Here is a 21,857-nt window from a genome sequence, read left to right on the forward strand (position 1 = left end):
TGTGGCTCCTGGGAAAAGTCCTAAAAAAGTGATAATCTCAAGGGATTGGTGAGCACTGAAATAAAGGAAGGTTGGTTCCCTGTCTGCTCTCCATGAGCCCAAGACTTCTGCAACTCCAGCATGTCCTTCATCCCAGATTCATGGAGAATGGTTTGGGTTGGAAGGAACATCTCATTCTAACCCCCTGCCATGGGCAGGGACACCTTCCACTAGACCAAGTTTCTCCAAGCCCCATCCAACCTGGCCTGGAACACTTCCAGGGATCTTATCTTTCTTTCCTCTTCAGGCTGGGTGAAGACCAGCACACGCTGCTGCTGCTCCATGGCTAAGCCTGGTCTAACCCAGACAGGTGAACCATCACCAGCTTCACTCCCTCCCCCTCCTTGGCTTCCAGCCCCCCTTGATCTGCCTCCCACCCACTCACGGCCCTGGCCAAGGACAGCCAGGCTCTGTGCAGTCGTCCATTCCCACTGCAGGAATGATTATCTCAAAAATCTTCACTCCTTCCCTAAACTTCTTTGAACAGGATTCAACAGCTACATGGGAAAGATGGAGTGAAACCTAGAGACAAGTACACACATGGATGCAGACCAGTGTCCTTCAGAAACCAGGGCTGGGGCAGGTGATGAGGATTTCCCAACAGATCAAACCAGCCAAACTTTCTTCTCTCCCTGTTCTGGGTTTAGATCCTGATCACTGTTTTCATCAAAGGCCTGGCTGATGGAATAAAACATATCCAATCTCCAAATGATCCAAAGCCCAGAGGGGCAGAAAGCAATTTGAAGGGCAAAGTGTAAGGACAGCAGCATTCCATGAGGAGAAGCAGGATGCACAGATACCATCAGTGCTGCAGAAAAGGGGTGAACTCCCAACAGCATCTGAAAGGCATGGGAGGAAAATTGAGTTTTTCTGTCCTGGAGAGACCTCTGCTGAGCCCAGCGAGCCAGGCTGGGAAACACTTTTTTGGAAAGGCTTAAGCAAATGAGAATCTGGAGAGATTTGGAAGACATGCCTGCTGAGGAAAAACCCAAAGAAGTTTTGACTGGAAACTGCCAGGAAGAAAGAAACAATAAAATCTAACAGTACATAAAGTCTGCTCTGGAGGGGACAGTGAGATCAAGGACAAGCAACAACCCACTCCCAGGTGGGGAGGTTTGACCAAATATCAAAACAAGCTACTGAAAACCAAACACAGCTGAGTGTTGCACAACCTCTTGTTGCCCAGAGACTGGACTCCCCATTCCTGGAAGTGTTCCAGGCCCGGTTGGACGGGACTTGGAGCAACCTGGGCTCGTGGAAGGCATTGCATCCATGGCAGGGTGCAATGAGATGGGCTTTAAGGTCCCTTCCAACCCAAACCGTTCTGTGATTCCATGAGTATTTTTGGCAGAGAAGCTGTGGAAGGGTTTTAATGGTGTGTCCAGCCCTGTGGTCACCGCTGGGTGGGAAGAAAGGTGAAAGAAGAACACAAAATCCCACTGTCCTGTGAGTTTTGGTGCTGCTAAACCCAGCAACAGCGAGAACCTCTGTCCAAGGGGTCTTAGAAAACCAGGACAAGACAAATCATCAATATTATAAGGAATGAGAGAAAACAAGACTCCCAGAAACTTCTAATCCTTTGGAAGGCAGGACTGGCATGGTGCTGGAGTGTGTCCAGAGAAGGGAACAGAACTGAGGGAGGGTCTGGAGCACCAGGAGCGGCTGAGGGAGCTGGGGGGGCTCAGCCTGGAGAAAAGAAAAGGAGGCTCAGGGGGGACCTTCTGGCTCTGCAACCCCCTGACAGGAGGGGGGAGCTGGGGGGGGGTTGGGCTCTGCTCCCAGGGAACAAGGGACAGGAGGAGAGGAAACAGCCTCAGGCTGCATTAGGGGAAGTTTAGATTGGCTATTTGGGGAAATTTCTTCCTCAAAAGGGTTGTCCAGCCCTGGCACAGCTGCCCAGGGCAGTGGTGGGGTCCCCACCCCAGAGGAATTTCAAAAGCCATGTGGATGTGGCACTTGGGGACACGGGTCAGTGGTGGCCTTGACTGTGCAGGGGAAATGGTTGGACTTGATGATTTCAAGGTCTTTTCCAACCTAAAGAATTCCACAGTTGTATTAAAATACCAGCTCACCTGAAGAGCTGGTCCAAAGGCTACCAGATGAAAGAGAAGTTATGTGCTGAAGTGCCACACTTCAAGAGGAGGAATCCAACATGGAATGGGAAACAACTACCCGGAAAACATCACACAGTGGTCTCCTAAATCCTCACTTCAGGTTTAGGCTCCATGGATACACATTGCTAAATCATGCAGGTGATTTTCATGCCTTTGAGCTACGACTTCACCCCGTGTCTTTGGAATTCACTGGTCAAGAAGACCTCACAAGCACAGAGGAGGGAAGCAGAACCATTTTTCACCACAATACGTTGCTCTTCTTAGATGTGAGTTTCCTCTCTTCTTTGCAAAAAAAAAGGCCAATGATACACCTAAGAAATGCTCAGCACTGTCTCACCTTCACAGCCTCTTGGCTCAAGGGTCCTGCTTCCAAAAATTCCCATCTTGCAACAGCAAACCAGAGCTGCAGGAGCCCCAGTTGCACTGGGAATGGCTCCTTCTTGCTCTAAGGGCAGAAAATATGCTCAGCTCAGCTAAACTGAGGGAGAACAAAAGAGAGAACATTTTGGGGACTGTAAACTTCACTTTGTGATGATCTGCTGAACATCTGTTATGGGATGATTCATGGGGTCATTCCAGTCTCCAATCTCCTCCATTCCCGTGCCTTGGTCCCATATGGCCTGTTCTCAGTGCCACTTTGCACAAGGAATTGGGATCAAAAGCAGGACCTGGTTCTGCAACTCATAACTGTGCCTCAAGCTGGGGTGACTCATGCCTCAGACAGCTGGTCCTCCCAGCCCTTGGGAAGAAAGCTCCACCCTGGAGAGCAGGCAGGAATACCAGCACTCCTGGGGAGCTGAGAGACCGCCCCACGCCATACCCTGTGTTTTATTCTCAGTTCTGCACAGCTCAAGGTCTTCTGCCTGATCCAGACTTCTGTCCTTGCATCCCAGCCATCTCTGAGAGCCCAGGAACCACTATCCTTTGAGGTCTTCCAGCTCCTTTGGGAGCTGGTCCTCCCAGTTCCCTGGGGCTCCCTCAGCAGCAGAGACAAAGGACCTCCAGATCCACTAACGCAGCCGTGCTCCATCCCCTCTGAGCTCGTGGCAGAGAAAGCAAACTGGAGTCATTCCATAGGTCACAATCTGGCCTGGGAGTGTTTGGTGGGACCTAACTGATCACAGAGGAAAGGCCCTGACCCCAACCAGTTCATCTGTCTGTGGCTGAGACTGTTATCAAGTGACTCAACAAACCCTTGGTGAAATCCCAGCAGTGCAGAATCTGCCCAGGTTTGGCCACTGGCTCAGGATGAGGCCAATTTTTATCCATGGACTCTCCATGTCACTCCTCCAGCTGGTCTGGCTGCTGGGGAGTCCAAAAGAAACCCCAAACCATCAACAACCATAATATTTCTAACAACAACAACCCCTCCTGACCCTTCCTGTTTACTCCCGGGATTTCAGTCCAGATCAAAGCTGCTGGTGATTTTCCCTCCATGCAAACTGTGGATGCAGAACTGCTTTCATCCAAACCACAGCACTGTCCACAGCATTCCCAGGAGGGTTTCTTGGAAGCCTATCCCACTGCATCTGCTTCCCAGAAAATTGGCTGTGTCCTCTGCAGACTCCATCCACATCCCCACTGCTGAATCCTCTGCAGGACACAGTGTCCAGTCCCAGGGGAGTTCTATCACCAGGAAAAATGAGCCTTGATGGAGAAGAAAAACCAGAAGAAGGCACCAGGCACCTCCAGAGGTGCTGGAACAGCTCTTACATGGATCCTTGCAACTTCCCTGCTGCGCTGCAGGGAGTTGGGAATGAAGCCACCTCAGTGTCTCCTGCAGCCCAGGGGAGAAAGAGGCACTCCTGGAAAAGATTCAGCGCATGTAAGAACCCACTTCTCTCCACAAACCAGAGTGGGATGGGGTTGAGGACCTGAATGAAGCTGAACTGGTGTTTACACTGCTCAGGAATTGCTCAGACCCTCTTGAAGGATCACCTCATCCTGCCTTTATTCCCATGTGCTGTCTTTAAGTGCTGCTGATTCTTCACCATCACATGTTATTTATGGAGTTCTGTGGCCACCTGTGAGATTTCCCACACAAATCAGTCTCCAGGTCCTGGAAGCACCATCACTGTAAATCCTCCCTCTGACACCATCCTGCCCAGTGGATCTGGGCCTGCCCACACCTGTCTGTCCTGCCTTCCTCCAAAGCCAGGGCTAATTACAGCTCCTTTCCAGATCACATAATTCCAAGGACAGGAGAGCTGATGTGCCACCCAGCTGGGCAGATGTAGTGCATCTCCTTGGCCTGTGCAGACCGAGGCCTGAGGGGCTCAAACAGGACCCTGTTTCCCTGTCACAGGCCACAATCCCTGCTGTTTGCTCCTCTTGGATCCAAAGCCCCCCCGTGTCACCCACTGGCACTGGTGCTGTGTCCTGAGTCTTCCCAAACTCTTCCTCGTGCAGTCACTGTGCCCACCAACATCATCAGAACAGGATCACAGAATGGTTTGGATTGGAAGGGGCATTAAAGACCATCTTGTTCCAGCCCTGCCACAGACAGGGACACCTTCCACTACCCCAGGCTGCTCCAAGACCTGTCCAATCTGGCCTTGAACACTTCCAAGGATGGGGTATCTGGAATCACAGATTGGAAAAGCTCTCTAAGATCATTGAGTCTAACTGTTCCCCCAGAACTGCCAAGGCCACCACTGACCCATGACCCATGCCACATCCACATGGCTTTTAAATCTTTCCAGGGATGGGGACTCCACCCCTGCCTTGGGCAGCTGTGCCAGAGCTGGACCACCTTGGTTGTCCATGAAGAAATTTTCCCTAATATCCAGCCTAAACCTCCCCTGGCACAACTTGAGGCCATTTCGTGTCATCCTGTCACTTATTCCCTGGGAGAAGAGACTCTGCCAACATCCCTAAACAAGAAATGAAGGACTCTTCCTAAGCAACATGGATATGCCTTCCTTAAGAGTTTGAGGGGAAAAAAAATGAGTGTGTTCTAGGTGAGGTATCACCAATATCCTCCCAGCCTCCAGGTTCCTACTGCCAGGAGCAGGAGCAGTGTAAATCCCTCAGCCCCAGGGCACTTTACCTTTCAGGTGATCGGCCACCTCGGAGTAAGAGCGCAGCACTGCCAGGGACACAGCTTCCCCTGGAACACAGGAGAGGGGACACACACCCTGAGGGACAGGCAGGTGACACACAGCCCCCCCCCCTTGCTCTCTGACAATGTCACATTACGAGTCTCTGCATCCTGAGGTGCTTCAAGCTCTGACTTGAAATAATAAGGAAAGTCAAACTTTATGCTTCTGGACTTCTGGGGGTTTTTTATGTTTCAGCAGACAGGCTGTCTAGGCCACCCCATGAGCCCACGATACCATGATTTCCCCTCTTGTCCTGTATTTTTTCCTTATAAAAAGAAGGTTAAAACCCTATGAACATGGATATCTCCTGTCCTGGAGGACATCATCACACATTATCAGTCAATGAAAGGAACTGATTTAATCTCATTGCTAACGGTGGCGGGAGACACACAGGGCAAGATGAGGCATTTCTTTATGGTTTAAACCTGTCTCCAGGATCCTGGAAAGCATGGTGAGCACCCCAAGGTTAGGGAAGGGTCAGCCAGGCCATGTTTCATACTCACAACTGGCATAAAACAGCACCACTGTCCGGGCAGCCTCCGAGAGGGAAGAGCGGAAGGTCTCCTCCGTCAGGACAAGGACCTGCTCCAGGGGCAGCTCTCGCTTCTTGTCCCTGGAAACTGCTTCCACCACCTGGTCATCCTGGATGTCTGCAAGGGACCCACAGGTGTGCACAGGGCAGGGGGAACTGCAGCCCCCTGAGCCACCCCAGCAGCATGTTTTTGTAAGGCAGAACCTCCCAGCAGAGACGTGTGGGGAGAGGAGGGACAGACACACAGACAAACCCATCAAAATGCACATATCCCACTTCACATCACTTCTGCCCTTGGATTTGAACACTATTCTTCGAGCATGTTGGCTCCTCTGAGATCCTGCCCCAATTTTTTTTTGGAAAACACACCCGATTCTGCATGGAGAACAAAAGCATTTTCTATTACGCTTTGCAGGGACCAGCGTTTTCTCCCTGGAGAGGGCAAGTCTGGAACTGCTGTTACAAAAACATGTCTCTAACCCCTTCCAAAGGGACTGGTAACTCTGAGGCCCTTCAGATGCTTGTAGAGGACACTGTTTTGGGTGCACTTTAAACCCCTCATGTCTCTGACTCTGGCGCATCCCAGCACAAGCACTCCAGTTCCTCACTCAGCACTTCAGTGACTGTTCCTCTCACGGCTGCTGACTTTTCTCCCTGGTGTTTCCCCTAAAAATTGTACTTGTCTGTCATATTTCAGTGATCTCAGAGAATGAGAGAGGCATTTTGTGGCCACAATGATGTGACTGTGATAGTTTGCAAGTGTTCTCTGTTTTAACGTGTCTCTAGCAGATGCTGATTGCACGTCCTGTTTGATGACAATCAGCTTTTCACTGCTTAATTGCACACCTTGATTGTTATTCTCTTTTTCATCCTCATCTTCCTCTTCCTCCTCCTCTTCCTTCTCCTCATCCTCCTGGATTTGTTTGACCTTGTTCTTATCTTCCACCAGGGTTATAACTTCATCAGTGTCTTCCAAGACCAGGTATTGGATTGGCATTCTCTGCAGAAAACAGAATAAATCAGTGGGAGCAAAACATCACTTTCTGCCTATTCTGTCTGCAAATCAAACTCATGGGGCACCATCACCCAACTACTGATTTTTAGGATATGCCAACAGATCCCTAAAGCTGCCAAAACAGGGGAACATCTTGTTTATGTTTCTTTAGCCCAGTTTCACCTGTGCATGAGTTTTTCTCAGTCCAGGCTGACGTCTCCTTGTGAGGAAGTAAATGTGGCTAAGTGGGATCCTGTGGTGAAAGTGAACACCAGCTCCACCTCCCAGCAACTTAACATAGATCCAGGAGACTGGAGGAGAAATCCCAGTGGCCAAGCAGGGAAGGAGAGCATCAAAGTACAGGGTCCACTTGGATATCTCCTCATTAGGGGGGTCAGGCTGGGTCCAAGCAGCCTGGGAAACTGGCCTAAAATATCCTTTATCTCATGGAGCTCAGCCAGGAAGAGTATTCCCAAGAGTACAGGGGCTGCCAACCCATGGAAAGGAAAGAGCAAAACGTATTTCTCAGAAATGAGATCTTGTCAGCTTAAAACCAGTTCTGGCTCTGGCTCAGACAAAGGCACTAGAGAGAAAAGGGAAATTTTATCACGAACTGAGAGAAATGACAAACTGCTGACACCTCCCCCGGGCTCTGAGAGGAGCAACACAACGTGCACATCCATCACCAGGGCATGGGAAGCCCTGGGGGGATGCTCAGGTCTGATCCTGCGTCTCTGCAATCCCAAGTGTGACAGTTCAGGTAATCGAGGGCAATGTGTGCTCCCTGGAATCTGTCAGCACCCAGTTCCATCTCCCTCACAAGCTGGGTCAGGCCTCTCCAGAGTTTAGCTCATCTTGATCAACCTCATTCAACTCACACCCTGCCCTTTTCTCAGATCACTGCCAGAGGCACTTGGTTACATCAGCTCAGCACAGACCTTTGGTTGTTTGCTCTTAGTTTCACACTCATTCCCTCTCCTGTCTTTTGACACCTTTCCCAAAGGGATAAGGACCTTTAGAAGCCCAAATCTTTGGGGAATTCGCACTTGGATATAGTTCACAATCTTGTGTTGCCTTAAGGTGTAAAGGAGATGTCACCCTATGTTTTGAGCCCAAAATAAACTCAGTATTTTATCTTTCCCATCAGGCACAATCGCTGTGCAGCACCCAACCTGGGCAATTCCAAATCACAGAATCATCATGGAATGGTTTGGGTTGGAAGGGACCTTAAAGATCACCCAGTTCCAACCCCCTGCCACGGGCAGGGACACCTTCCACTAGCCCAGGTTGCTCCAAGCCCCATCCAACTTGGCCTGGAATACTCCTGGGGATGGGACATCCACAGCTTTTTTTGGACAACCTGTTGCACACACACATGCATCTTGTGAAAGGCTCTTCCCCTTGAGCTTCAGGGAATGCTGTCAAATAACAACAGAGCCAAGGAACACCCCAACACCTCTCCAGAGCACCGTGCCCAGGTAGGGAAATAAGAGTTGTACAGTGAAGAAATCCAGTGTCCAACCTCATCTGGTGTCTTCAGAGCGACGTTGGACCGGTGCAGAACGTTCAAATCCACGAGGTCCCTTCCAAAATACACAGTGGACATTAGATGGGGCAACATGTAAGGTCACCCCTCCTCTTTCTGCCCTTAATTGGAGGGTAAAATACAACCTTCCACCAGTGCTAATTTCCTTTCCAAAATCTCTCTCAGTCTGATTGTTTTTCCACTTCTAAGCCAGCAACACTTCCAAACTAATCTGATTCTGGACAAGTCCTTAAATGTGACATTCTCAGGATATAGCCTGGTTTTACTGCCTCCCATCCAAATTTAAGCCCACCAACTGACATCCTGGAGTAACCAAGCTTGGAGACACCACAAAAATCAAGGAGAGTCCCAAAACACTTGAGAGAAATACCTGGACAAAAGGGCAACTCCTGCTTTGCCCAAGAGCTGCCAGGCCACAAACTCTGCTGTCCTCCTGTCGGCCTCGTAGGTCTCCCTCTGGCTCAGGATGAACACCAGGGGCAGCCCGAGCTGTAAGTGGACAGTGGAGACCTTCTCTGGGTCCTCAGCAACCTCTGTCTGGAGAACAGACATGGTTATATTGCAGCACAGCTCCACAATTTTTAGGTACCTCAGCTCTTCTCCTGCACAGCCCAAGCCACCAAGTGTTCCCCAGCCACAGGAATGAGGAGATCCTCAAGAAAAAGCTTCCAACCCCAATTCCAAAACATGTATGGAAGCAGAACCCACACAACCCCAGTTAAGCTGTTCCAACACGTCATGACTTTCCCTGGTAAAAACCTGGGCCTTATTTTGCATATTGTTTTTTTATGGCTCAGCAACTCCAGGTGTCAAATCCCCACTCACTTTTATTCACCTGGCATCCATTCCCCGGGGCAGTTGGAAAATCCCAGCCACAACATGCAACAGCTGGAATCCTCTCCCTTCCTGCCTTGGACAAGCTGCTTCATGACAGCATGGAGCTGCTTGAGGGCTCCATGGGCCTAATCCAGGAGACTGGCTGAAGGAGGCACTTCCCAGTTCATCTGCTCATCCTCTTGATGGGCAGAGATGACCAGTGGGAACAGGAGGCTGATAAAGTTTCTCCTGCCCCGTAGGAGGAAATAGGAGGGAACCTCCTGTTCCTTGTGTTCACCAAGGCATGAAGGACTGATATCAAATTCCACAGGGTGCTGAGCTTCCCATGGGGAGCCTACAGGAGCAGCTGAGGACATTGGGACTCTCTAGGTTGGGAAAAGAAGGCTGAGGGATGTCCCCGTTGCTCTTCATAGCTTCCTGAGGGGATGTTGAGGGGAAAACACTGATCTCTTCAGCACATCCAGGGATAGAACATGTGGAAATGGTTCACAGCTGCATCAGGGGAGGTTTAGACAGGACAATAGGAAGCATTTCTTTACCAAGAGTGTTGTCAAACACTGGGACAAGCTTCATATCGAGGTGGTCAGTGTTTAAGAGTCATTTGGAAAATGCCACCAGTAATTTACTTTAACTTTCAGCCAGCCCTGAATTGCTCAGGCAGTTGGACCAGATGCTTGTCCAAGCCTGTTACTTGCTTGGACCCGACCTGGGAGCTTTGCCATTAACTTTTTGGGGAAAGGGCGGATTCTCACGCTCAGCTTTGCCCTCTGCTCTCACCCCCCTCACTCTCTCACCCACCCCAGCTGCCCTCACACCCCCAGCCAGGCGGCTCCTCGTTCCCATCATACCACCAAGGGAGCCCCCATGAGCTTGAGGTGCCTGTGGATGTTGAGCAGGGTCAGGGGCTGTGCCAGAGCTGTTCTCCTGCAGGGCTGTGCCGGGTCCGTGGCCCTCTGGCAGTGGCAGAACAGCAGCCAGGCAGAGGATACGTCGGGGTCATCATTGCTGTGAGGGAGAAACAAAACCCTGAGCAGGGCTGGAAAATGCCCTGACAGAAGGACCAGGTTTGCTGACATGTTTTACAGGGCAGATGATCCTCAAGTTCAGGGCTTGACAGGGTTGTGGAACAGGCTGAGAGAGCTGGGGGTGTTTAGCCTGGAGAAGAGGAGCCTCCTTAGAGCCCCTTCCAGTGCCTAAAAGGGCTCTAGAAGAGCTGGAGAGGGATGGAGTGACAGCACAAGGGGTAATGGCCTTAAATTGAAGGAGGGCAGGGTTAGATTAGATATTATGAAGAAATTTTTGGCTCTGAGGGTGGGGAGGCCCTGGCACAGGTTGCCCAGAGATGCTGTGGCTGCCCCATCCCTGGAAGTGTCCAAGGCCAGGTTGGATGGGGCTTGGAGCAACCTGGGCTAGTGGAAGGTGTCCCTGCCCATGGCAGGGGGGTGGAAAGAGGGTCCCTTCCAACCTAAACCATTCTGTGATTCTATGATTCTATGACCTCCTCAAGAGTCTTACTATTGACACGTACAGCCATGTCCAGGTGCCTTTTGGAACTGTGCTGACCCTCACTCACCAAGTGCTCCCAAATGATCCCAATCCCAAAATAATTGACCCAGCTTGAGAAGGACACTAATAAAGCTTTTCTCGGTGGGAACAGCCTTGCCAGTGGAATGGAGACCCTGGTAGGAGGAGAAGAGCTGAAATCTACAGCTTTGCTCATGTCTTTCACCAAACTGGTGACACCTCACAGGCTGTACAAAGAATATTCCACCTTTTGAACAGTACTGTTTCGGGCTGTGCCAAAGGAAGCAGTGAGATCAAATTCCCTGGATGGTTCCCTGCTTAGTTGTTCCTGCTCTGACACTATCACTGGTGTTGGCTGGTGGGTTAACTTTGGGATGTCAGGTGTCTTTTCCTATGCAAACATTCCCCACCTTAAAACAGGGATCACCGTGTTTGCAAAGGAATGTAATATCTGGAAGATCTTAAGGGATTTAACATATGGAAGAGCAGAGGGCAGTATTAAGCCCCCAGATCCTGCTGCCCTGACTGCTGAAAGCTGTTCCTGTTGGCAAAGCTCCCACCATTCCAGCAGCTCAGGATGTGGCCGCTGGTGCCCTCGATGCTTTAAGGAGAATTAAGCCAATTCCTGTCAAATGACAACCGTGCCATCTAGTGGTAGCCACAGCACCCTGTCCCTAATATCCTACAAGGATGGGATGGCACCTCGGGAAGGACTACTCTGGTGCCTGCCCTGGTGCCACCTGTGACAAAATCCCAGGTAAATCGATATAGAATTATTAAACTTGGAAAAGCCCTCCAAGACCATCGAGTCCAACCGTTCCCCCAGCACTGCCAAGGCCACCACTGACCCATGGCCACGAGTGCCACATCCACAGGGCTTTGAAATCCTTTCAAGGATAGGGTCTCCACCACAGCCCTGGGCAGCTGTGCCAGGGCTGGGCAACCCTTTCCACGAAGGAATTTTTCCCTAATATCCAACCTAAACCTCCCCTGGTACACACTGAGGCCATTCCCTCTCCTCCTGTCCCTTGTTCCCTGGGAGCAGAGCCCGACCCCCCCCCCGGCTCCCCCCTCCTGTCAGGGAGTTGCAGAGCCAGAAGGTCCCCCCTGAGCCTCCTTTCCTCCAGGCTGAGCCCCCCCAGCTCCCTCAGCCGCTCCTGCTGCTCCAGACCCTTCCCAGCTCCATTCCCTTCTCTGGACACACTCCAGCCCCTCAATGTCTTTTCTATCATGAGAGACCCAAACCAGCACAGCTACTCCAAGGCCAGGAACACAAGCAGGAGCTGCTTTTGGAAAAAGCAAAACAGATCTGACTGTCCACCCTTGGCATCCTAATACCACCCCAGATTTGACCTGGGAATCTGAGAAGCCAGGAGCACAGCAAACCTTTGCAGGGAAGCAGCTCTCTGTGGTGGGGGGTGTGTTTGGACATACCCAGTGGCTTTCAGCAGTGCTGCCTCCGTGGTCAGAACAAACTGGTGGATGGTCCCATAGACAAAAGCCGCCTCCATCACAGCTCTGTGCTCTGGAAAGGGAAAGGCAAGATGAGCTCATTTCTGCTCCCTCCAGATCTCCTGGTTCGTCCTTCCCAGGCGTAAATATCAATTCCCAGGCATTTAGAAGCTCTCTGCACAAAGCCACAGCTGTCTGAAGACACACTGTGAAGGGAAGGGAGCAATCACATTCCTGATCCCCAGCAAACACACAGGTGGTGTTTGTGAATCCATTCCACTGCAGAACCAGAGAGCTGGATTTATCTATTTTGAAGACAGCAACTTGCTTTCCCTCTCCAAGTCTCTGAAAGTTTATGCTCTCAGCAAAACCCTTCTGGTGCAACTCATCCCTTTGGAAACACAGCAAGACGTACAGAAGTGGAGAACTTGTGGCTGGGTGGCCCTTTCAGGTTTCCATTTGCAGCATTTTGGGTCAGAAACTCAGCCCCTGTGCACCTCAGTCAAAAAAGGCTCTGGCAGGAGAGCAAAGATGGAAAGCTGAGTGTCAATACCTGCTGTCCCAGTAGCTGGTACGTAGGCAAAGACCATGTTCGACTTCCCTTTCAACACATTCTCAGTGTTCTGAAGGTCTGCCAGCGTTTCAACGTATTTGACTTCATTAAAGAGCAGGGCACTGAGGAGGCAGAAAAGAAAAAATCTCATTGACAACTGTTTGAAGAGTAAATTTGCAGCCACAGAACCATGATGGGGAAAAAAAAAAAAAAGGTAAAATTCCAGCTTCTTGCTGGCAGATTGAAGATTCACAGCCAAACAGGGCTGCCCAGATGTGTGCTGGTGATTCACGTGAAGGAGGAAGATTTAACAAGGTCAAACCACATCAAAGAGAGAAGCAAAGCCAAACCTTCTGCTTGGCTGAGAGCAGCCTCTGGAATACTTGGGGTTGGTACATAGGCAAAATGTCCTATCAGCAAGTGGGAGTGGGAAGTGAAGGATTTCACAGGGATGGATGTGGTCTGTACTTACAACAAAACATTGGCAACGATGGAGTTCACATCAAACAGGGCATCGGTGGGGAACTCTCGGATCAGGATGTTTCCTCTGGGGAGGGAAGAAAGAACCACCACAGGAACTGTGAGAGATTCATTCCACTTGGCATAAGGGAGCCTGGGAATTCTCTGAAGCCAAGACAGGCACAGAAGGATAGGGAGGACGATGGAGAAATGACAAAGCATGGCTCAAGATGCCTTTGACCCAAGCTGGGAATTGTTCAAGCCCACGTACCATCAGTTGAGCAGGATTCTGCTGCACTCGGGGACATGGGTGGGCTTGGAGTGCTGGGGGAATGGTTGGACTTGAGGGTCTTAAAGGTCTTTTGCAACCTAAATGATTCCGTGATTTTAAGTATAACAGTCAGTGAGAACTGAGCTGATACAGGAGCCTCCAGAGACCCAGGGCTAAACCTTCCCACCCAGGGCAGAGGAGTCACCCACATCAACAGGAAGAGCACCAAGGAGTGTTTCCTTCCAGAGCTAGACCCAAAACCTCGTGGTCTGAGTGTTACTCCTGGGGGACTTGGTGGTGGGAGGCCACAGGGACAGGAGAACACTAATGGAGGACTTCTCCTGTGGCTTCATCCCACAGCTCATCCCTCTGCTGCTCCAAGGAACATGGGCAGGATGGGAGGTTTCACACTGAGGACAAAGCATCTGCTTTGCCTGTGTTGGACCTTTTGGGGGCACTTTTTGCAAAACTCTGTAGGTCACTGCTGTGCTCATGGCTCCTCTCTCCCTCCACAGACATCTCTGACCTCTGGCAGTCTTTCCTTCCAACATTTGCACTAGAAAGGAATCCCAGTGCAGTGCCCAGAAATCCCCAGAAATCCCCCTCACCTGAACAGGTAGGCTTTCCTCAAGGCATTTTCTTTTCCACAATATCTTGAGACATCCTCTTTGGGACAATTAACCTAGACAGTAAAGGCATGTCATTAGACATTCAGCCCCTACACACATAGAGCACCACAGCTTTCTTCAATTCAAGAGTGCAAACACAGCCTTTCCAAGACTGCTAGGAGAGAAAATTCAATAAAATGGAGTCCAGAGATGGAGACTGGAGTTTGTACTTCAGTTCTCTAGCTCAGTCTGCTAATTTGGCTTGGATGGGATCAAGAGATGCCATGATCTGCCCAGAATATTCAGGTGACAGATTACTGCTTGCTTATTAAACTTGGCCTGTAGCTGTAAATTAAATATATATATAAATATACATATATATATAAGCACTTCTTATAGTCTAAATATACTTAACTGAAATTTTAATTTCCTCATCTAAATCTGCATAAAGTTTCAGATAAAAACTCTTTCATATGAAATATTTATAGTACCAAGCTGAAAAGAAGTGAACCAACTCCATCCATCGTGGAAATCAGAACAGGTTCCCCAGAGAAGCTGTGGCTGCCCCTGGATCCCTGGAAGTGTTCAAGACCAGGTTGGACAGGGCTTGAAGCAACCTGGTCTAGTGGAAGGTGTCCCTGCCCTGGCAGGAGGATGGAAGATGGTCTTTAAGGTCCCTCCCAACCAAAACTGTTCTGTGATTCCATGCTCCTATGAAAAATGTGTTCACCCCTTCCCCACCCATCTCCTCTCAGATCCTCCTCCCTCCATCCTGCCCAGCAGTTTCCCTCTGTGCCCCTTTACCTTCACCACGGAAATGCCATAGTCCTGGAGGGCCTCGGCCGAGCTCTCAATCTGCTCCAGGAAGGGCTGGGCACCAGGAGAGACTGAAACACAAAAAACCCTCTGCAAGTTCTCAGGAGCATCCTCCAGCCACACACTGAGACCTGGGAGCTGTGCTGGTGCCTCATCCCACACCGGTGCCTTTGGGAATCACACCCGGGGATCACGAAATGGCAGAACAACAAAACAAGGCCAAAGATCTCCTCCTAATCCATGACAGCCCTTAGTTCTCCTGCATGTAAGGGATCACCCTTTCCCTGGTATGAAAGAGAAACTCAGTCCCTTTGAGGCGAGAGTTCCTTAGGAGACTGGATTTCTGTTCCATGGTACCTACAGAAAATATTCCAGAAAATTAATGAAGAGGTTTGCAAGGGTGTTCCTGGGGACACAGCCAGGAAAGAACCCATCCCAGGAGGTCTCTGTCTGCCCGAGCACTTGGAGATGCACAAACACTGAGCTCGACCAGCTCCCTCTGGGGTTAAAAATCTCAAGAACTGCCTCTTCATTGAGGAGGACCACAAGCTGATTGGAGGGATGGAGCACCTCTCCCTGAGGAAAGGCCAAGAGAATTGAGATTGTTCAGCCTGGAAAAGAGAAGGCTCTGGGGTGACCTAACTGGGGCCTTCCAGTACCTGAAGGAGATACAAGAAAAGTGGAGAGAGACTATTTACAAGGGCCTGGAGTGACAGGACAAGGGGGAATGGATTCAAACTGCCAGAGGGTAGGGTTAGATGGGATATTGGGAAGGAATCCTTCCCTGGGAGGGTGGTGAGTCCCTGGCACAGGTTGCCCAGAGAAACTGTGGCTGCTCCATCCCTGGAAGTGTCCAAGGCCAGGTTGGACGGAGCTTGGAGCAACCTGGGATAGTGGAAGGTGTCCCTGCCCGTGGCAGGGGTTGGAACTGGATGAGCTTTAAGGTCTCTTCCAACCCAAACCATTCCATGATTCTGGGATTGTTCCACTTTCATCCAAGCCTTCCTGAGCCCCAGGCTGATGTCAGTGCCCACCATTAAATACTTACCATGAGGGGTGAAAAAGGCCAGGGATGCTCGTCCAGCTTCCAAGCCACTGAAGTAGCGCTGGGGGCTCGGCTCCTGCCGCAGCCCCGCGATTCCCGGCCTTGGGATGGAGGAAGCACAGAAGAGCAGGAAAACAAAGGAAGAAACCCATCTATCCCCTTGGGCTGACATGGCTGTTTGTCAGCTACAGGCACAGGAGAGTCACAACTGGGGAAAAAATAAAAAAAATATATATATTATACTAACACACAAACACATATGTGAGTGTTTGTTCAGGCAGGTGCAGCACAACCATAATTTCCAATTGTGGAAATTATTATTAATGTGACACAAACATCTCAGGGACATCATTATTTAGTCACTCTAACACCACTCAGACAACTGCAAAGAGGACAGCAAAGGCCATTCTCTTACTTCTGAGTGGTACCTTCAAGCACACAGACCCTCAGAGCTGTCCCTTTAAGGCTGGGTTTTGTCCCTCCTTTTTATTTTTTTTCGAGTCAAACACAAATTAAATGTACAGGCAGAAAGCAGTGACAGTGTCACACACAAACCCCCACCCAAACTGCTTTGAGGATGCCAGTAGCATTTGTGTGTCACTGAAAGGTGTCTGCAGAGGGAGGGGGCAGGTTGAGGTTGACAAAAATCAAACGGCCAGTTGAGATTCAAGTATCAGACCTTCTGTTTCTGTGCAAAATACAAATGTGCACATTCTGACCCCCGTTTATGGTCAGAATGAAGAGGAATTTTGCAGGTATATTTATGAAGACTCTGTAGCTGAAGTCCTTAAAATGAGGATGCAGTGCTGGTGCTTCAAGAACACATGTTCTGGTTTATTTTTTATAGAATAACTGATTTCTCTCTTGTATTTATAAGGATTTACGTAACTTAAATGGATGCTATTTTTAAAAGTACTGCTGTTTTCTTCTTTACTCTGTGCGCAGAAGTCCAGATACAATTTAACCTCTCTAGGATTAACAAAGGCAGCAGATTACCCTTGACCTAATCTACATGTAGCAATAAAATCAGACAAGAATTCTGCAATATCTTTTCTGCTCCTGGCTGCTGGTTTTGCCACTTCCTAGTAGCCACTTTTACTTTCAGGGAGAATCACAGAATGTTAAGGCCTGGAAGGGACCTTAAAGATCATCCATCCCAAACCCCAGTGCGTGTATTAGGTCTGAATTTTCCTGAACAAACTGATTTTGGTGGAAGGTGGCCCTGCCCATGGCAGGGGGGTGGAACAAGGTGGTCTTTAAGGTCCCTCTTGACTCAAACCTATCTGGGATTGAAAAACACCTTCTTCCCACTCCAATCCCCTGTTTAACACCAGGTTCCTGCTCCTCAGGTGTTCTTTGGTGCTGGAGTGTGGCTGGTCCCCAGTCAGCAAAGGGACAAAGCTGGAACTGAGGGTGTGTTGCTTTGCACCACGAGCTGCAGCTGCTTCCCCCAACAAACACCTCTGTGTCCACGGACTGCCAGTCCCTCCAACACCCTGTCAGATGCTGTCAGCTTCCTGTGGCTGCTCTGGGATGAACCCAAGCTCACAAACCACCAGGGAAAGAGCCTCTGCTGTGCTCTGAGAGCGAGGATTTAGTGACAGCCAGGCACGGTCAGCCTCGCAGGCTCCTTCTCCCAGAGGTGGGGTGTTGGGATCCAGGTCTGAAGGCACAGCGGAACAAAGACAGAGCTGGAAAGACATCAATGTTTTCTTTTCATCTCGAAATCTCCAGTTCCCTCCTTTCCAGCTTTGGGCAGCGTCAGGCATTCCTGGTCCTGTGCCCTCCCATCTGTTCCCCTGGCTTACAGAGGGGACAGGGATCAGGGAGAGGGGGGGGGATATTTATGAAATGACAAACTTGGCTACAACAGGATGGAAAAATAAACACAATCCTGGCATGTGGGAACAAGCCCAGGTCAAATGGGAGAGCTTACTGTCCAGAAAGCAAGAGCAGCAGCCTCCAAGGACTGAAAGATGTCACAGCATTATACCTTGAGGAGAGTGACAGCAGCTTAAAACACAACTCCAGCCTCCAGGGAGACCTGAGAGCCCTTTCCAGTGCCTAAAGGGGCTCCAAGAGAGCTGGAGAGGGACTTGGAACAAGGGCCTGGAGAGACAGGAAAAGGGGAAATGGCTTCCCACTGCCAGAGGGCAGGGTTTGATTGGATATTGGGAAGGAATTCTTCCCTGCAAGAGTGCTGAGGCCCTGGCACAGGTTGCCCAGAGAAGCTGTGGCCGCCCCGGGATCCCTGGAAGTGTCCAAGGCCAGGTTTGACAGGGCTTGGAGCAACCTGGGCTGGTGGAAGGTGTCCCTGCCCATGGCAGGGGGCTGGAACAAAATGAGTTTTAAGGTCATTTCCAACACAAACTATTCTGGGATTCCATGAAAAATGTGTGCTCAGCCCTTCCTTACCCGTGTCCTCTCACCTCCTCATTTCTCCATCCTGCCCTGCAGGTTCCCTCTGTTCCTCATCAATCCAGACCTGAATATTCAGCTTTGAAGCCATTTCCTCTGTCACCTCTTTTCCATCAACAGAAAATTAACACCACAGGGCTGAAAACAGACCACTGACACTTGCAGGATTGCCAGAGATGTGTGAAAATACCACGGCTGTGTGAACCAGCTTTGTGTCACTGCTGGGAAACCTTAAGCCCATGGACCAGGGGCAGCACAGCACAGACGGAATGCAAGGCCTGGTTCATGTTTCCACTGTCGTCATTCCAAGACAGAGCCAGGCAAGTTGGTCAAGGTCACTGTAGGTGACTTAAAGTGAAAGCAAATACACCAGAGACATTCAGCACAAACTCTTGTGTGGGCACAAATTGCTTGTGCCACATCAGTTGCTTGGCAATCCTGCACCGGGAAACCATGGACTGTGATCCCTGAAAAACCTCTGTGATCCCACCTGCTTTCCCTGACACTTTCATCACACAGACACCAGCTGCCAGTATTTATTACTAAGGAAGCTGAGGGTGATGTGGGGTGGGTTTTGAGCCTCCCATGACAAGGAAGAACCACTGTTCTACTGGAATCACAGATTGCCAGGCCAGCTGGGTACCATCTCCATCATCCATGGGCTTCCCTGAACTCTCCCTGGTGGAGAAGCACCATCAGCCTGGACTTTACTGCCAGGGATATAAAATCTACACTTCATGTCCTGTCCAAATATCAGCACAGAACTACAAAACAGTTTGGGTTGGAAGGGACCTCAAAGACCATGTTATTCCAATGGACAGGGACATCTTTCCACCACACCAGGTTGCTCCAAGCCCCATCCAACCCGGTCTGGAACACTTCCATGGATGGGGCAGCCACAGCTTCTCTGGGCAACCTGTGTCAATGTCTCACCATCAATATGTTACACTGCTGCTTCCCCTTTGTTTTATCCCATGGCAGCAGCATCTCCCAGCCTGCAGAGCCCTCAGCTGGCAAGTTTTATCTCCCCCCCAGGTAAATGCTCCTAAACCAGGAGCATTTAGGATGCTCCTGAATGGAGTCACTTTGAGCTCCCCTGTGATGATCGACCCAGACCAGGCCTCTCGTTGCAGCAGCACATTCCCCCCACTCCCAGCTGGCACAGGTTTTTGGCAGAATTCTTGTCTGCCTCCCATGCCCTTCTGGCATCTCTTAACCAGTGTGCTGCCCTCCCAGATCTCCTGGCAGGGAACACACAAAACAGACCCTAAATCCACGTGGAGCTGACTCAATCCCTTCGCTACAGCAGGCTGGACAGGCTGAAGCCTCCTCTCCAGCACGGCTGCACGTCCCAGCTCCAATATCCCTCCTGCAGCTGCTGCTGCACAAGGCAAGGGAGAGTAGAACACCAATGGGGCACACAGGTTTCCTTGAGATGATCCAGAACAATCCTGGAATCGTTAAGGTTGTAAAAGCCCTCCAAGACCATGGAGTCCAACTCTTCTCCCAGCACTGCCAAGGCCACCACTGACCCATGGCCACAAGTGCCACATCCACAGGGCTTTGAAATCCCTCCACGGATGGGGACTCCACCACTGCCCTAGGCAGCTGTGCCAGGGCTGGACAACCCTTTCCATGAACAATTTTTCAAAATAGCCAAAATAAACCTCCCCTGCACTGGTCCTTGTTCCCTGACAGCAGAGCCCAAACCCCCCCTGGCTCCCTCCTCCTGTCAGGGAGCTGCAGAGCCAGAAGGTCCCCCCTGAGCCTCCTTTTCTCCAGGCTGAGCCCCCACAGCTCCCTCAGAAAAGCCACTCCTCAGAAAAGCTCCCTGAAAACATCTCTCTTCCAGCCTTCTGCTCTGCAGATCCATGGGGATCCCTCCAGCCGCACCTCACCATCCACCCAGCCTTTCCCAAGTGCATCCAGCTTGCTCCCAGCCAGCTGGTCGGGAGAAGGAAGCTGTCCCAACACCTCTACTGCCCACAAACCTCTGTTCTCCTCCCTTCCTCTACTCCTAGAGATTGGATGAAATTCCTGACTGGGAAGGTGCTGAGGGGGGTGTGTGGGGTGGGGGTGTTGATGTTCCTTCTGAAATGCATTTTAGCTTCAGCTGTGATCATTCTGGGTAGCTTTATTTTCCCCTGGTTTTAATAGTCATATTCTGATCCCCTCCTAGAAAAGCGTTTGCAAACCAATCAATGCCCAGATTTTTTGCCTCTGTTCATGTTTGGAAGTTGATTCTCAATGGACCACAGCCGAATGAGCTGCAGGTTTGAGATGGGAAGCAAACTTCTAGATACTTGATGTTCTCAGATCCTCCCAATTCAGTGACATTGGGAAGTTTGCAATTTCCTTCAGCTCCTTGTACTGAGGAATGGGAAGTCAGGCTTTCCTGACTATAGGAGGATTAAATGCCAGATTCTTCTGGGCCTTCCCAGCCCAGATGTTTTTGTGCTGCAGGTCATGACTTCCATGAAGAAATTGTGCCAGGAAGGAGCCACAGCTTCTGCCTTTCCACAGATGCCAAGCCTTGCCTCCAACGGCTGCAGCCGCTTTTGGGAATGGATTCCTTCCGAGCTGGGGCAGGTTGTCCGGGCTGGGGGAGGCCCCAGGGCCCATGGCAGTGTGTCACAGGGCCCTTTGTGACACGGTGGCCGTCGCCCAGGGGATGGGCCGGTGTCCTTTGTGACCCGTGGGGATAAAGGTGTTGGCGGCAACGCGGCCACGCCACCGTGCTCGGAGCGGGCGACTGGGCAGGACGGGACAGAGCGGTGCTGTGAGGAGCCTCCTCGCAGCCAACTCCTTTCTCGTCGACCAGGAGCGTTTCTGAGAGTTCTTTTGTGATCAACTTCCCTCGAGGCCACAGCACAGGAGTTGGGGACCCGGAGCGTTTCTGAGGTGACCCCACTCCCTGTGGGAGTGGCCCTCGAGGCCAGGCCACGGGCCTTGGTGCCCCGGAGCTTTTCCGAGGAGTCACCAGTGGCTGTGGCAGCGGCCCTTGAGGCCATTTTGTGAGACTTTGCCACCAGGGGCTGTTCCAAGTCATCAGCAGCCCCTGTGGCAGTGGCCCTCGAGGCCATTGGTTGAGACTTTGCCACCAGGGGCTTTTCCAAAACATCCCCAGTCCCTGTGGCAGGAGCCCTGCAGGCCATTGTGTCACACTTGGCCGCCAGGGGTTTTTTCCAGGTTTCTCCCCCGCAGGTGCCCTCAACACCAGACTGTGCCATGGCGGGGGGATGCTTCGGCCTGTGCCGGCTGCTCCGGAGGAAGAGGAAGAACAGGAGAGGCCCTGGAGCTGGCCCAGCACAGGAAGCAGAGGAGGAGGTGCAGCACTTCCAGCCACTGCAGCAGGGTGAGTGCTGGAGCTGGGCCACAGGGATGGTGGCTGCAGCCAGCTGGGCCCCTTCCCGTCCCCTCTGGACATGGCCAGGGAAAGGGAGGGGGAAAGGGGGGGCCAAGGCTGATCCCCCCGGCATCCGTGCTCCATCCCCTGGGCATCCCAGGGCTGGCCCTGCCTGTGGAGCACAGGGCTGGGCTGTGTTCTC

At 51.0% G+C, this 21,857-nt stretch overlaps 1 protein-coding gene across 2 annotated transcripts in view; it reads right to left on the reverse strand.

Annotated features, from left to right (window-relative positions):
* TXNDC16 (thioredoxin domain containing 16) overlaps positions 1-16,099 on the reverse strand; it is a 51,390-nt gene extending 35,291 nt beyond the window's left edge. For both annotated transcript variants that reach the window (XM_039386831.1, XM_027744482.2), the window contains exons 1-12: positions 15,895-16,099; positions 14,835-14,917; positions 14,031-14,104; positions 13,165-13,239; positions 12,693-12,814; positions 12,122-12,212; positions 10,012-10,168; positions 8,697-8,863; positions 8,303-8,363; positions 6,633-6,786; positions 5,758-5,904; positions 5,203-5,262 (exon numbers count right to left, since the gene is read on the reverse strand). In XM_039386831.1, coding sequence (XP_039242765.1) covers positions 5,203-5,262; positions 5,758-5,904; positions 6,633-6,786; positions 8,303-8,363; positions 8,697-8,863; positions 10,012-10,168; positions 12,122-12,212; positions 12,693-12,814; positions 13,165-13,239; positions 14,031-14,104; positions 14,835-14,917; positions 15,895-16,063 — 1,360 coding nt within the window. In that variant the 5' untranslated portion in view covers positions 16,064-16,099. The remainder of the gene's footprint in view (positions 1-5,202; positions 5,263-5,757; positions 5,905-6,632; positions 6,787-8,302; positions 8,364-8,696; positions 8,864-10,011; positions 10,169-12,121; positions 12,213-12,692; positions 12,815-13,164; positions 13,240-14,030; positions 14,105-14,834; positions 14,918-15,894) is intronic.
* Positions 16,100-21,857: the final 5,758 nt, after the last annotated feature.

This window comes from Pipra filicauda, unplaced genomic scaffold (assembly GCF_003945595.2).
Source record: "Pipra filicauda isolate LSUMZ 115617 unplaced genomic scaffold, ASM394559v2 scaffold508_size1329835_pilon, whole genome shotgun sequence".
Classification (NCBI taxonomy): Eukaryota; Metazoa; Chordata; class Aves; order Passeriformes; family Pipridae; genus Pipra; species Pipra filicauda.